Here is a 17,493-nt window from a genome sequence, read left to right on the forward strand (position 1 = left end):
GCGAATCAAATACATGCCTACCTAGTAACCATTTTTGTTCTCTAGAGGTCAACTTTACTTTTATAATGAGAGAAGGGAGGATCTTATTTGCCAAAATTCATATTAATTAACATCCTATTTTAATTAAAATAAAATTACTTCCTATCATAACAAAACACCTTTACGTCTAGTATTTTCAAAGCAAAGATGGAAAAGCCCTATTGATCTCTCATTTAGGATTTTTTTTTAAAATCACCAATCCCATTATCTTCCTTTCTAATTCTCTGTCACTTGTTAAACAATCATCTATTATCGTAACACCATGTCATGTCTGTAATTGACAAACAACAAACCTGTAAAATCATCAAAGCTTCGAATGTCCTATTACATTTTGGTACACATTTCAATTCTCACTCGCACACATTTAGGTACACATCATTTGATTTAGTCAATAGTGATATTCATAAAGCTTAAAATAGGGGGACGGGTACTACAAGAACAACTAATTAATTTTGTCCAATATGAAAAAAAGTTGCAAAATTTTCTTTTCAATTTACAGACACCAACAACCAAGTCACATTAAGGTAACTAGTAAGTACAAAAGATGAATCTACTCAAGGTTCTCTGTCACATTAATTTATACACAAAAGACTTTCATTTAGTCAGAGTTTACAAAATTAAAAAAGGGGTTCTGGTAAGAAACTCTTGACCAAGAGACCAGGAGAGATGCTGGGCACTCTAGGCTTTTTATTACCTGATGCTTGGGTCAGTATTATCTGGTCAACTGTTTAGATTCCGAAAATGGGATCTTTACAAATTTTCTCTAATTGGGATGGGTCCATGTGCCAGGGTGTGTGTATGTGTGTGTATAAACAATGGAAGAAAGAGCTCCTACCAGCTTCTTATGCATTTACGGAAGAAAATTGTTTGTAATTACATGGTCCAGATAAATCCCTCCCTTCATCCTCTGAAATTATGCATCAACATCTTGGCTCTTGCTTCAGATGATAGAGCCTACTCGGTGCGCCAAACATCATCGTCTGCACATTCAACACGACCACAATAAGAATAGGCATTATTATAATGTGAGGGTATTAAAAATTGAATTTGGCATTTTATTACTATTTACTTAAACCACATAGTTTGAGGTGTGGCATGTTTTCCCAACAATAGACACCCTTAAGAGATGCCCACCACACCAAAAAAACAAAAAACAAAAAATTAGCAGCTTGAAGGACCACTTACCTGAGCTGTATTAGGTAGAATAGCACTCGCAAGTTCCTCGTCAAGTGATACACGCAATGGGGGCATCCGGCTCATTATTCCAGGAATATCCCTCATGCTGCAGAGATTCACAAACCAAACTTTTAGCAACATTGGACTAAAATATGAACAAGAAAGAGTAATGAGTGTTAACACTGAAATGAAATCGAGAACGAAATCCACATACTCATTCAATATAGCTGTAATATTGTTTCTAGAGCGGCAGAAGAGGTCGAAATTATCCTGTATCTGCATGAAAACAGTTGCACATCAAGCCTCCTAGTTTGGTACGTTGATGATCATTGTCGTCAAATGCGCATATGCTATTTTTGGGCATAAAATTGCAAATACCATGGCATTTGCAATTAAGTTATTATTCCATAGCATACTTATGTAAGCGATCACAAACTCACATATGAAGTACGCAATGACGTATTTGCCCAATGGTCAAAATTGGCATTGCAATAGTCATTATATAAGGGGAAGCTGACTTGGTGAATGATTCCCTTTTTAGCTATTTTGGGTCTGGTCTTCTTGAGGTGTAAGATTTTCAAGGTATTTAGGGGTGTTTTCTTTGATAATTTTTTGGGTAAATGGGATTGGGTGTGTGAACTCCAATCTACCTAGTAGTTTCTGCTTTGTTTTTCTGTTCTAATTGGTCACCTCGACCACTTATTAATATAATTTTACTTATCAAAATTTTTTTGGCATATGCAATTAAGTCATTATTCCATGGCAGACTTATGTATGTGATCGCATACTGCAATATGAAAACGCATATGCGGTATGTGATGGCATATTTGCCCAATGGTCAAAATTTTGACCTTTTGGCAAACACTTGATTTTCTTTTAACAAATACCCATTATCACTTCCACGTTCTTACAACAATCCAACACGTTTTTCTTCTCATTTTAATTCAATTCTACTCCCATTTTAGCTCCCTTCTAAATTCTATTTTTTTTTTTTACAATCTAACTGTATTCTCTCTCTTTTACAACTAAAATCATCTACATCAAGCTTGAGAAGCAAGATTCAAGATTCAAAAGGTAAGATTAAAAGATTTTTTTGCGACATTCAAACTTGGTAAACCTACAAATATAAAAAATCAGAATGTAATTGAAAATAAAAACATTATAAAAAAAATATTTTCCAAAAGTATAGTAATAATTGTAGATTTTTCTATTTTTATTTAAAAAGGAAAAAAAAATTGGATGGTATGCAAACGCATATGCTATTTGAAAACAAAGCTGATAATGACAGAAAAGCAAGTATTTCTGTATCACATGTACAAAATGAGGAGACATAGCAACATAAAATGAAGCATTTTGTGCATAGGAAAATATAGCGGAATAGTAGCACCAAGAGGATGGGATGAAGCCATATTCGCTATTGATGTTGTATGCATACGTTCAAGAGGTTCAGGAGACACTGTCAACTGGGAACTATCGAAGGGATCTTCTAGGTCAAACATCGACCCAACTGGATGTATAACAATTTGTATTATGAACTTTGCTTGGTACTGTTGTCCATATCTTTTCTGATCATCCAAAAGAATGCAGCAACAATAAAATGACTATCCAAAATCTGTATTCCTAGTCTTGATTTTTTTTTCCCATAATCAAGGCAGCCCCCAACTATGATAGAAGAATCAAAACCCAAGGTTGTGTAACCAAACACTTTGCCTCTGACATGATGGATCCATAACTTCAAAATATACGATAAAAAACAGTTTTTGTTCAAGAATTTAGTTGCATAACTATTCTTGGAATTCGTAGGAGGTCCAAGTAGTGAGGTGGATCCAACTACGTACTTAAACCATGTGGCCATGTCAATGGCCATTTGGGGTTGCTGCTAGCCGGAGGAGGACAAGATGAAAGCTAGAGAGAGAGTGCTTAAACCTTCTGAAGAAGTTGATTGTACTCATCACAAAAAATAGGAGAGTTACCTCCTATAGTAGTTGATTGTGTTTCCTCGGTTGCCTAATTCGCCCACATAGGTTGACCCATCTATCCCAGTAAAAGTCGACAGTATGACCAACACCCCACAATTTGTGCACTTCCTCTACTCATTTTTGCCGACACCACCAGAATTACCTCAACCACCGGGAATTTCAGTATGTCTTGTAAAGGGATCATAAGACAGACGACTCAGTGGAACTAAAAGTGCCTATTGTAGGTCAAAACCCTTAGATCAAAACTCTAGGGGGTTAAAACCCTATCTAGGGCTAGTGGCACTTTCTATGTCAAAAAAACAAAAAGGGAAACAAAAACAATCAAAAAAGGAAAAATACAGAATAATGAGCAAAAAATTGAAGAAAAACTTATCAGAGGCATGAACCATGTAAAAGGGTTGAAGGGATGAGAAAAGAGGAGAGAGAGAAGTTTGGAGGAGTCATCGAACTTGGTATGATTATATCTTACTGTAATAAAAATAGTAAAATGATTATACTGCCCTTCTGCACATAACTAGATAAATAAGACTACATTCTCTCACACACTAGGGTGACTAATCTACTAAAAATACATATATTCTTAGGTTAGAAGGCCTATTGAGGTCTTTACCTTTATGATGATCTACAGATATTATAGTAGTTAGTAGCTCTGATGTTAAGAGTACTAACGTTACGTCTTTTCATTTTGATGTGCTTTTTTTTAAAAAAAAACTTAGTATTCTAAATCAAACTAGTGGATTTGGTTTAGTGAATTAGAAAAATTGCAATAATAAACATGACTTTGATTACCTAATACTTGTGGCTGGAATGCCTCAAATGTATAAACACTTCATTCCAGAATTCAGGTGAATTCCACAATGGCAAATAAAGTGAGAAATTCACAAGAGTACATAGATAAAAGAAAACTCCCATGCAAAACCTCTATTTTTGACCCCAAAAAGAAAAAATAAAAAACAGACAATATGCATCAACATAAAGGTTGTGAAAGAAGTCAAATGTAGATATCTCTGACGAAGAAAAAATGAAGTCTTAGTTCACCTTAAATGTTGCAAGGTTAGCACTGATGTTGCTAAAAACTTGAGCATTGTCATCCAAAAGATGCCTAATTGTGCCACCTACTTCTGGTACAAGCCAAAATAACCAAAATAAGTCCAAAAAATAGGAAAAGATCAAATAACAAAATAAGTATACTTCTCTCTGAGGAAAAGTTTATTCTACTTAAAAAGGTCTGAAGGAATTTTGCCATATAACAACCAATCAAAAAAAAAAAAAAACAGAGAAGTCCTATATAACAAACAGGATCCAGGAAATGAAGTATTCCCAATAAATTTGTGTGGCGTTAGAAATTTTCAACGTACTAATTACAAGATAACAGAAATTTAAGACTATGTATAAGACTTGAGAAGCTATAATATTAAAAATGATGTATTCCAGTAGGCTTTTGGTAATTTGGTAATAAATTGACTGCTGATAAAATCCAAAAAAATCTGTACCGCATGCTTCTGGTATTATAGCCAAAATCAAAATAAGTCCAAAAAATAGCTAAAGGTCAAATAAAAACTTTAAAAAAAAAAAAAAAAAGCATACATATGTTCGTGGACAAGCCCATTTTACTTAAAAGGGAGGAGCTATAGTAGATATCAAGAATCCAAGAAATAAATTTGTGACAACTTTTTGATAAGCAGAAGTAATATATATTAATTATATTAATGTGGTTGACATGACCAACAGAAAACAACAACAAACAACCAAGACCTCAAGCTTACACAGAACCGATTTTACATACCCACTCCCATCTACCCATGAAGTCTTCAAAGACAACCCCTCCTCCCCCAATTCTTTAAACACTTTACACCATAAAAAAAGAAAAAAACCCAATATAGAAACAATCACATCATCCATGGGGAGTTCCTTGCCATTGAAAACATGCTAATTTCTTTCCTTCCAAATGCCCTAGCAAATTGCGAATAGTGTGATTGACCATAGAATCCTTTCGCCACTGTGAAGGAGACTCCCAAATGCATCAACAACATAAACAACCCTCTAACTGAATGAGGATTAACAGTAGAAATTTCAAACAAGCCCAAAAATAAAACTCACACCTTGCAAACAAACGAACAATGAATAAGAATATGATTCACCAATTCCCCATCGTTACACAAACAACAGAAATTGGGCATACAAAAGCCTTTACAAATAAGTTGATCCATTGTTGAAATTTTTCCCAACGCTGCAGTCCAAATGAAAATGAAATCTTGGATGGAACTTTCGATCCCCAAATTGCTGTAGCCGAAAAAGGCAAACCATCCACTTGACTAAAACGTGATAGAAGGATAGCAAAAAAAAAAAGCTGACCTTGTATCCCTCCCACACCCAACCATCACTTGAATCAAGAGACAAGGAAATGTCTTTCATACACTCAATCAATCCCACCCAATTCTCCATATCCCCATTGTTGGAGGCTCTTCTAAAACCATAACCCCACATCACCGTGTTTTTCAAGAGCACCAATAAATTAAAAATTGCCTCGTCCTTTTTTTATGACAACCAAAAAGAAGTGGAAATTACTCTATTAAAGGACAAGGACCATGCCACCAATCATTCCAAAGTCTCAAACTATTTCCTCTACCTACTTTAAACTGAATTCTTGCACAAACTAGAGGTAGCACCTTTTGGATCCCTCTCCATACTCCGCACTTTGAGGCCTACACTTAATCCTACTCTCCCACCCATGATGGCTTATTCCAAACTTATCTGCAACCACTTTTCTCCACAAGCTATGCTTTTCAACACCAAACTTCCACACCCACTTGCTCAAAAATGCCAAATTATCAACCCCAACTTCCTAAAGTAGAGCCCCTAGTACTTTGGAGAGGAAACCTTACTCCACCTGACGAGGTAAACTTCTCCTATCCTTATCATGCCATAGGAATTCCCAAAACAACTTATCCACCTGAAGCTCAATGCTTCTCGGTATTCTAAATAAATAAATAAAACAAGAGTATTGGACAAAGTGCTCTTAATCAAGGTCAACTTACCACCTTTAAACAAATATTTCGCTTGCCAACAGCTAAGTCTTTTCCCATATCTCTCAAGAATTGGATCCTATGATGCTTTGCTCTTGTAGGGAACCCCTAGCAGAAGGCCGAGATAAGAGGATGGAAACTACCCAACTTGACATCCAAGGGCCGCAACAAGCCAATCAATATCCTGAACATTCCCCACAGTAAACACCTTTACTCTTTTGGAGATTCACAGGAAGACCAGGTACTACCTCAAAACAACACAACACTCAGAAACCCCTATCTGACTGAGAGAAGCGTCTAGGAACACAAGTGTATCATCCGCAAATTGCAAATGGGACACAACAGGACCCAAAGTTCTAGTAAAAAAAACACCAAGATCACCGTTACCCAATGTTTTCCCTAGCATTTTGCCTAGATCTTCTGCCACAATAATAAAAAGAAAAGGAGAGATAAGGTCCCCTTGCCTCAACCCTCTTGAATTTCTAAAGAACCCATATGACGATCCATCAATTAAAATGGAAAAGAATGGCCACGTTCCACATTTCATTACCCGTCGAACTCATCTCTACACCAATCCCATTTAGCTTAACAAGCACTCCATGTCATATGCTTTCTACAGGTCTATTTTGCCCACCACACCAGGAATCTTTGATTTCGGTCTTGAGTCAATGCATTCATTTGTAATAAGAACCCCATCAAGAATTTGCCTACCCTTTACAAATGCACCTTGCGCCGGCCAAATAATTCATTTAGGGACTGTTTGGTCACAACAAAATCGTTTTACATATTCTGAATTGAAATTTCCTCAACTCTCTAGTGGCAAACCTTGAGATAGATTAGCTTTCATGTTGTTTGTTTGACATTGATCCTAACATAGATTCAATCTATATGATCTCTGTGTAACACTAATGCAAGTTTATTATGATACAATAAGTAATCAAATTTAGTCCAAAATAAGTATTGAAAATAAAATTTTAAGGCAAAATCTTAAATATCTATTAAAAATAAAAATAAAATATTTCATTGTCATTATTTTTGAAAATAATTCTTGTTCTTTGAGATCTTGTGTGTTTTTGTAAGTAAAAGATTGTTTTTTTATTATTTTCATTAATTAAACCCACAAATTATTTTAAAAAATCAAAAAAAGGTTTGATCCAAGGTGAAAAACACATTTTTCTTTTTTTCTTTTTTTTTAAAGTTCTTGAAATTTTGATATCTAAATTCCTTTCACAATCAATCATGTTTTTGGATGAACTCACATTGTGGCATCCAAAAACATGATTCGATGCCACAAGGATGTAGAGGACAAAATTTTAAGAACGTTGAAAAAGAAAATTCAAAAAAAAAAAAGAAAAAAAAGAAGTTAGTTTTAACTATTGAATTTTATTTTTAAGTTTGGGAGTTCAGTAGCCATCCATTTTCAACACCTTGGACGAAGCTCAAAACAGTTTTTTTTTTCCTTTCATTTTTTTAATATGAGTTTCTCCGTGAAATCTAGAAGGCTGTGGTGTTGGATTGCAAATAGGGCAATCCATATTGGCACAACGACCCTAAGTAAGATTTATGCTAGTAAGGAAAATCTTTTTCAATTGACATTAATTAGTATGGAGAAGAGAAGTTAAGATGAGAAAGTGGAATCCCATGTCTTCAATGGGATGCCTCTTCCTCAAGTTTTGGTGTTATGCTAACCTCTTGTGGGACCCGCAATTTTAATCAAGATTTAAGAAGTTTTGAAACAAATAGTAAAACTTTGGATTAGCCAATCCGACCCTAGGTCGTACAGTTTATACTCGTGTAACAAACACAGCCTTGAGAACAACCTTCATTCTGGATGTGGGCAATTTAGAGATCTTATAAGAAGCCCCCACCAAACTTATCGGCCTCAAGTCTATAATATCCTTCATCCCTGAATTTTTAGGAATCAGAGCCATGAAGGGAATAATTATAACCATAATCTAAGAAAACTTCACAATAAAACTCATCCATGACTGCTAATAAATCTCCTCTAATAGTCTCCCAACTCACCCTGAAGAAAGCCATCAAGAATCCATTGCAAACCAAAGCCTTGTCACTACTCATACTTGAGATGATTTGAAAGACCTCCTCCTCCCAAAAGGTCTTTCTAGCCAAGTACATTGTGCCTCCTGATATCAGATGATCCTCTTGATGAATTTTTGGCAATTTGGAAAGTTGCCAATCACAGTATTTAAAGATAGTGGATCTCTAAGACTTGGCAAGCTATAATATTATAAATAAATGCATCCAGAATTTGACTACAAAATCAGAACTGCTGATAATACACAAAATCATGATTTTTGGATTTGGAAGAGATCCGGTTTGAGGGTTAGGTTACAGGATCCGAAAGTGTTGGGCACTGGCCCTGCCAGATCAAAAAGATCAGACTCTATTCCAATCGATTGGGTATTTAGATGATTCAAAAGTGTTGGATTTAAATTTATTGATATGCATAGAGTGACGATAACTATCGAATAAAGGACGCATTTAACAATTGATGTAAACCATGCAAATCACAGTAAAGGGCGAGAAATCAATGAAAGACATCATTATGGAAGTTCTTGGAGCAGGGAAAAAAGATCATAAACAGTGGCTTGGTCCTGGTTATGTGACATTGGTCACAGAACTGACCATGTGGTCATTGCAATGACTTGGTCAAATCAGTGATCATGGTTTTGGGGTAATGGAAATGTTCACTCAAAAAGTGAATTTCTTTGTCATAAAAACTTGAATAGGAGACCCGTTGAATATGAATACGATAGATGCACAAAGCCACTAACCGGTTTATCATGAAACACACAATTAGATCATGCTCGACTACTTTCTCTTGCTTTCTTCTCCTCACACACAACTAAAGCATAAACCTCCACCTCAACCATGAAGGATATAATTTTGGTTTGGAATGGCATGTACAAATCTTTCACTTTGAGTGAGCAGTGAATAAGGATAATTCTGATACTCACTAGCATGGCTTCGATCAGTGTCACTGAACCTCCTGCTGTCAATGGGGGAGATCTTCTTGATATTGAGTGGGAATGTAATGGTACATGCTATGAATCGTAAAAAATAAAAAGGAGAAAATAAGCAAAGAGAAGTGCTTTTTGTTTCAAGGTAAACCACACCTCCTAGAATCGCCCACAATGTCATAGTCCATCCCAACCCCAAAGACCTTTCTTTTTTGCCAAAACCAGAAATAACCTCACCCCTCTCAAACATCTAAGCTGTCTATGGGATGGATTCAAAAAAATTAAAGTATCGCTCGCAAATTGGATGTGTGATACTAAGTATCCCCAGCTCTCAACTTCAATCTTTTAAATTCTCACTGACAACGGCTCTTGAAACGATTTTCCCTAAGGCTTTCATCACCACCATGAAAAGAAAATGGGATGAGGTTCTCATCTGTCTCAATCTTTTTAAGTGTCTAAAATATCCATCCAAATGCCCATTATTAACTAAGATGGAAAGCAATCAGAAGAAATACAATATGTAACACACCTCCAAATGTTGTTGAACCCCCTCCCCTAAGCATATAGTCCAATGACTCCTAATTCAAGTGGTCATACGATTTTTCCATGTCAACCTTGCATATGATACCTTGTCTGTTAGAACAAACCCTACAATGATTGCATTCATCAGTAGTTAGGACCCCATTGAAGATTTTTCTACCTTTCAAAGAGGCATCCTGCTTTAAGACAAAGGCCAAAAACTAAGAAATAATTCAATAAACACTACCCACCAGGCTCACAGAAGGAAGATCTGAAATGTTCTTCACTCTAATTCTTTTAACAAAGAATGACAAAAGTGTAATTCAAGCCATAACCCATGAAAGTAATAGTATGTTTTGAAGATCAACTTTAACAATCACTCTCATGACAAGGACATTTTTGGATTGTGTTAGTTCTTTCGATCATTTTAAGTCTATTCCCCATAAGTCTTCTTGTTTATGGTCCTCACGTAAAGTAGGCTTGTTGCTTTTCTTCTTATATTTTCTGTTCAGTAAACTAATCATATCCTAACTTATCAGCAAACAAGTTCAAAAGAAAAGGGAGTATGAAAACGCAAAGACGACAAATAAAGGGAAGAGTAAAATAAAAGGCATTCAAAAGCCAAACACGTGAGTAGAAGAATATCTTAAACACATCAAATATGACAACTATTGAATGAAGTGACTAAAATTTTACCATAGTAAAGAAGAAAGCAAAGATTTCTATAAGAGAATAACGTGTAACCAACCAACCTTCACGTATTAACTGATCAGTATGGTGCACCATAAGAGCATAGGGAGGTGGAGCTGGAGGTATATTTGAATTCGAGGCAGACGCCAATAGCTTTTCCTGGAGAAACATGTCTTCAGAATCTCAGTTCATCAATTTACATTAAATCTGAAAAGTGTTTTCAGATTTAATAACTGAAAAGAGGAACCACATTTAATAAGTTACAAGACTGAAAAAGATCTAAAGGATGATTTCCTTCAAGCCAGCACCTAATTGTGCATGAAGGTTTGATCTCTTGGAATCTTAGGTGGACAAAGAACCTCGGTGATCAAGAAATTAACTTTAAAGGCTTTTCTGTTAGACAAACTTGTTCCTATTACTTTGAACACCAAGGATGTTGCACTTAGTTTGGAGATGGAGCGCTAGTGACACCTTTCGGTTAAATACGTATATAGTTGGCTCATTCCTTCCAACCACCCTCTTGTCCCCACAAAGGCCATTTGGGGACTTCAAGTCCACTTTAGATTGATTTTCAGTCATTTGGACAACCGCCTAGGATAAGATGCTCATGGTCGAGTAATAAGAGGTTTCAAAGTTCATAAAACTTGCATCATATGTTATCATATGCAATAACACAGAGATGTACCATTATCTCCTCGATGTCCCTTTGCTTATTCCTTATGGTCTACCTTTCTTCAAACCTCTAACATGCATGAGCACACCCCCAAGTAAATCCTTAATGTTTATGTAGGATGATAATTTAAAGCTTTCTCTTCTCTAGGGGATTTGTTGTGGAGGTTTCCTCATTTTGCTTTTGCCCAGGAGTAATAAGTTATTAGAAGTAGGGGTATATGTGTAATTTCATTTTATGTTATATATATATATATATATATGGGCCGATGGTTAGGGTTGGAGTCACTTTGACTCCTCCCACGCTTTCTCCATTCTTCTCTTCTCAAACTCTTATGCTACATGCATTATACAATCAACAACAACAAACAAACTTTAGAAATGGTTGTCCTCAATACTAAGGCCATTCTGTTCAAGTGGTCTACCATCTTGAGCAAATTTATGGGTATCACTTCTATGGTTATCTTTAGATGGAAGAAATTAATTTCTAGAATCTGACTTGTCTCACTTGCCCCCTGTAGTATTTTAGACTTTAACTGCTTTTTTTATTATAAATTCATTTACTTATAAATAAATTTTGACCACATAGAGGATACATATCCTATTCTTTGTGATAACAACTGTATTTTGACAGTATAGTGTATAATATAAGAAAACAATTAAATAGCAGAAGTAGTACAAGCAGCTGTAATAGTTATATAGAAATTCATGTATTTGTGAGAAAGTTACCTTCCTATCTTCATCTTCTTTCCTGCATAATGCTCCTCCAGTTTCCTCCTTTTTCCATTCTCCTTCTTCTGTGAAAAGTTTAATTGACCGAGCAAATGTTAGAACACAACTAAAACAGTGTCTCATTTTGAATAAGTATGCAACTTTAGTGCCCAGTTGATGATCAAGATATTCTTGGGCAGGCAAAGCACATGGAAATTCCACCATCCCATAATATTCAAAACTGTAACAACAATTGTCAATTACATTGAAAATTCATGCGATCCATTAGTTCCTACAGTGGTTGACTAATTAAGCGAGTATCACTATTCCAGGAAGGAGACAACCTCCATCAACTTATTGAGAATCTAATGTCATTCAATATTATCAAGAATTAATCGCAGTTGATTCTCTGTTTCATTGCCAAAGTAGTCAAACTGCTCAAGATGAAGACATCAACTTCATCAAGTGTCAACAGGATGCATTGTTTCTTTGGAAGAAGCCAAAAATAAATAAATAAATAAATAAAAATTTGACGAAACGTACAACACTACAATGCAAAATTGCCTATGTGTACCCAGATGATAGATGTTTAAGACAGGACCACATTGCACCATTAAGTTACAAGTCAGTCTAGCCTTACTAACTTCGTAAGATTTCAGATCTTACTAAGGGTCGTGAGCTCACTTGTTGGCATCCAAAAAAACCATATGATACCACATGCTTGCTTGTAGAGGACGAAATTCTAAGTTCTTTGGAAAAAAATATATATTTCGAAGAAAAATTATTTTCCACAGTTTAATTTTAATTTTAAGTTTTGAATCTGAGTTTTTCATGAAATCTAGAAGGCTGTTGTGCTGGATTGCCAATGTGGTAATCCATGTGGACCCAATGACCCTTAGTAAGATTACAAATCATACTAAGTTAGTAAGGAATGTGTTTTCCTTAAGTTACCAATCGTGTTAGCCCTCAAAAATAGGCTTACTCGGTGGAAGGGTCCATTTAGCCTAGGAAAAGAAAAAAAGTCATTCACTCACCGTCATCCACCGGCACCTCAGAGCAACATCACGTACAGTCTTCTCTGGCAGTGTAGCTGCAATCTTGATGTACTTCATGATACTTGGCTCATCAGCATATCTAAGAATTATATATAGAAAAATCAATATATGCAGCATTAACCTCAATGGAGATGTGAAAAACAGACATAACTACAGAAAAAATTGTGAAAATATTACTATGTTCCAAGTTATATAAAAATACAGTGCGGAGTCTATGACTCCTACATTTTGGGGTTTGATGAAACGGAAAATCAATACCCATATCCTTGCAACATAGCCTGTAGTAGTTAACAAAAGAAGACACCAAGAAAGATTAAAAAGGACGTTCTTTTGATGGTTGTAGATCAAGCTGTAAAGTTACCAATGAATCAGCTTTAGTTTCATTTTATTTATTTTTCTAGATATATTTTTAAACCGGTCATCACTATCATCAAAGCCATATTCCAAAAATCTGGGGTCAGCTGAATGAATACTATAAATATTCATCAAGATACCGGGTGGTTAAGCTGGTAAAATTGGTCTATCTTATTGATAGCATGAGCTGAGATGAGAAGTGAGAACCTGTCTTCATAAACTAAAAAAGAAGAAAGTTACGATAATTCTTTTATAGTAATCATTTGCACTTTGCAGTGCAATGAATTGTTTCATTTCAAAATTTCTCCCTCCAATCTATTTTTGTTTTGCCTATGATTTTTCCTTGTCATCAAGTACGAGTCATTACACATATTTTTTAAAATGCATTATTTCTGAAGCTAATTATCTTGGATTATGAATAACTGAAGCAATCAATCTGATCAGTTTCCATTTTGAATTAGTAGTTGCTGCATGAACGTATATAGATACTTGATTTCTCACACCTCAACCAAAGAGGCTTGTTGTATTTATTTCTCCCAAGATGTTTTGCCAATTAACATCATTTGGACACATTTTTTAAAACCCATCATGTCTAAGAAAGATGAAGAAAAGGGGATTATGTGGTATGTATCATATACCTACAGAAAAGAAAATGTACATATTTAATGTTAAATTTTCCTTGGAGAGATTCAATTGGAAAAGATAGGACTCATAATCTATGATAAATGCTAATTAATATATTGCCACAATGAAAGAAACAATAATCAGAAGAATCTCATTAGCATCTGTGAAGTGTCGGAATCAGACACATCTCCAAAGGGTTATGGTAAATCACCATTTTAGGATAGTCCATCAAACAAACTCCCTATAGGGAAAACAACAGACAGAACTAGCACATGACATCTGACATATTCACCATAGGAATTTTCAGTAAAACATTTATCCAAATTATTAAAAGAACATGTGCAATCTAGCATTAATAACTATTTAAATTTATATTCATTTCAAGTTAAAGTTCCTACAAAATCATTAATAACTTGATATGCTAGACCTAAAAATAGGATTCAAAATTAATTCATTATCTTCAAGTTACCCATTTAGCATTTCATAAAGGGTGAGTCCATTTCTCAAGAAATCATATGCTCCCTAGTTATCACTAAAAGTTTAGAACAAATCACGTTCATCATGCAAATTAGTCCTTACAAGTATACCTTCAAACACAAAATTACAGACGAAAAAACAAACAATGAACACAAAAATGAGAAGGCAAGATTAGAAATACAACACATAATATAAAGCAAAAGTCCATACTTGGCAAGACCTTCCTCCAATTTGGTCTGCTCTTCGACAGACCAATCTACGGCTAATTCTGTTTCATGCTTGAGACCCGGTACCGAATCAAGGAGAAGACCACTTGTGGAGGTTCCAGCAGGAGTTATAATCCCTGGAGTGGTGTTTATCATACTTGAGCTACCAGCATAGAAATTACCAGTGGAGTTGTTCACTCTGATTGAATTCCCCACTGGAACCAACCCCGATGAGCTGTTTGTTGCACCTGATTGAAACGAAATTGAATGACGATTCAACGCGGATTCGAGAATCGGATCGTAGTGGAAACCCATATTGGGATCAGCCGCCATTTTTTTTTTTTTTTTTTGGCAATCTTAAATCAGCAAAATTCTCACAAATACTCCCCCCAACTTCTGCAAATTCACAACAACAAAAAAAAAGTGATTTTTCTTGCTTAAATTACCATCTCTGAAACCCTCGATTTTACAAAAGGAGGACTTTGAGATCAAAACCTGAAACCCCAATTCGCACAAATACTCTCCAACAGCTGCAAATACGCTAAAAATAGGTGATTTTTCTAGCTCAAATTACCATCTCTGACGCCCTAGATTTTACAAAAGGATCTTCCGAGTTACTTTGAAACCTTACTTAAGATCAAAACCTGAAACCCCATTTCTGGCATAAAAAATCCTAATTTTAGCTTCAAAACTCCAACAAGAGCACTCAAAAAGAAAACTAACTTGCACCATAAAAACCTAAGATGATGAAGCTGGAATCTGAAACCCTATTGGTCTCTCCTTTACAACAATTGGGGAAACAGAAAGGAGGCAATGGTGTGGTTGGGATTAAAAAGAAGTGGAAATCTTGGAATTCAGCAACAGTGCGAATCCCCAAAAGCATTTGATGCCAATTATTGTGGAAAACCCTCCACACACACACCCCTTTTTTATACTATTTTTTTTTTTTTTCTTCTTTTTTTCTCTGTTAACTCTTTCGGTCGGTAGTTTTTGTTTCTCTCGGTCTCTCAACTCTCAAAGCGATTGTCCGAGTCAGTGTCTGTCACTGTTAACTTCATTTTAACCCAAAATCACAATTTCGTGGAAATTTTAATTATTTCAAAAAACAAAAAGTGTTTGATTGCGCAAAGGAAATGTTTATAAGGGAACTACTTTTCTAAATTTTGGGTTTTGGGGTAATCGTGATCTTCTGCTGTTCTGTTATTGGGTGGGATTCAATTTGGGTAAATTTGAGAAAGTTTCGTATATAAAAAGTTGGTAAAATTTCAGAGGTTATATACAAGATATTTTTTCCGATTACTTACCAAAATTTATCATCTTCAACCTCTTTCTAAATCCTATCTTCTTGTTTATGTTTGATTTTGAAAAAACTAAAAATTTGGAGGTGATAGGTGAAAATATATCATATTTCATAATTAATAAAGGATTGCCAATGATCATGCAGTCGTCGAATTTATCGATTAACCCCTAATCCGGAGAATTTTACAAATTTTTCAAAAATTTGAAGATTTTTGTGACTATGATTGTATATCATAAGATAATAAATATTATCTTGATTGTTAGGGGCAAGCTAGGATTTTCTCGTAGTTGGGGAAAACTATAGTTGACCGAGCTCAATAATTTTTAGTCTCTTAAATTTGAGTTAAGCTTGAATATAATAATGGAAAAACTACTTAATGGACTTTCGTTGAGGGATTTCTTTCTAGTTAGTCCATAAGTTTTAAGACTTCTTGTAATAGTCCATTTAGTAAAAACTATATTTTTATAATCAATCCCTGAATCCTAATAGGCACATTTTCTCATGATTGAAATGTCAAAATTATACTAGTTGTTTGAATTCACCATTTTCATAAAAGAAAATTAGATTTCCAGCATTCCAATCGAGTTTCGGAGACTCTATTCCAAACGAAAATGACTTGGGAAGGAAAAAAAAGTAATTTTCAATGGGCTTAGACCCAGAGCTCAATTAGTTTGAGTTCGTGGGTTCGAATCCAACTTACCTATTAAAAAAAAGAATTATTTTAAGGGGTTTTTCAAGCATTTTGAAGACGTGTGTAAAAAATTGGGATTTTTCAAATTTTTGCTTTGATTTTGGATGAAAATCGATTGAGGATGATTCTTTTAGTTTGAATTCATTTACACAAGTCATTATGTCAAGTTTTTAGTTGATCTTCCCATGTATTTCAATAAAAAAAAAAAACGAAAACAAGTGGATTTTATCAGCATCGAACTCCCGACTTTTTTTTATTGTTGAGTTTAACATTTTTATTGTCAAGTTCAACTTTTTTCAAAATTATCGAATTCAAATATAAAAAATGTCGAACTCAACAATAAAAATGTTGAGCTCAAAAATAAATAAAAAGTGGTGAGCTCGACACTACATAAAAATTTCGGAATCTAAACATTGTTTTTCATCTTTGTTATAAATCGTTGGAAAAAAAAAATACATCTAAATATTTAAAATTAGAAGCATATCATTTTCATTTGTCATTCACAATCAAAAATCGCTGGAAATGATTGCAATCCCCATTAGAAAATTCAAGTATATGTAGAAGATAAGAAAAGAACAATTTGGATATTTCAAGAACATTATATCGTGAGTTAAGGTTGAGAGACTATCGAGAAATAAAAATTTTACTAAATGGACTATCAAGCTAACGCCCAAAACATTGGAACTATTTAGAAAGACATCCCTCCACTAGAGTTCATTAAGTAATTTTCCCTTAATACTACCATATCCTATAAATATATGCGCAATGTATTTAGTTTTCTACTTAAATTTAAACTAATGTAAAGTACATTGTACTACTATAATTTAACTCTTATCTATAAGCATTATAGGTTAAATAAGACAATTGTTTTTAATTAAATGTGATAATCTTCAAGCTCACATAAATTTTTTATTTTTTGAAAAGTACATTTTTTTCATTAAAAATATTAAATTTAGTCATTTTATTGGGCCTAAACTTGGTTTGAGTTTGGCCCAA

The 17,493-nt window shown here is 34.6% G+C and overlaps 1 protein-coding gene across 1 annotated transcript; it reads right to left on the minus strand.

Moving 5' to 3' along the window:
• Positions 1-417: 417 nt before the first annotated feature.
• On the minus strand, positions 418-15,497 carry LOC147406353 (uncharacterized). The gene is made up of 9 exons (XM_086432537.1): positions 14,511-15,497; positions 12,825-12,924; positions 11,809-11,876; positions 11,676-11,764; positions 10,473-10,583; positions 4,233-4,315; positions 1,430-1,491; positions 1,225-1,321; positions 418-1,019 (listed from the first exon to the last, which is right to left on the minus strand). The coding sequence occupies exons 1-9, from the start codon at positions 14,837-14,839 to the stop codon at positions 960-962; spliced, it is 999 nt and encodes a 332-aa protein (XP_086288663.1). The 5' UTR covers positions 14,840-15,497; the 3' UTR covers positions 418-959.
• Positions 15,498-17,493: the final 1,996 nt, after the last annotated feature.

Source organism: Akebia trifoliata, chromosome 3 (genome assembly GCF_017979445.1).
Source record: "Akebia trifoliata isolate Shusen 1 chromosome 3, ASM1797944v1, whole genome shotgun sequence".
NCBI classification, from domain to species: Eukaryota; Viridiplantae; Streptophyta; class Magnoliopsida; order Ranunculales; family Lardizabalaceae; genus Akebia; species Akebia trifoliata.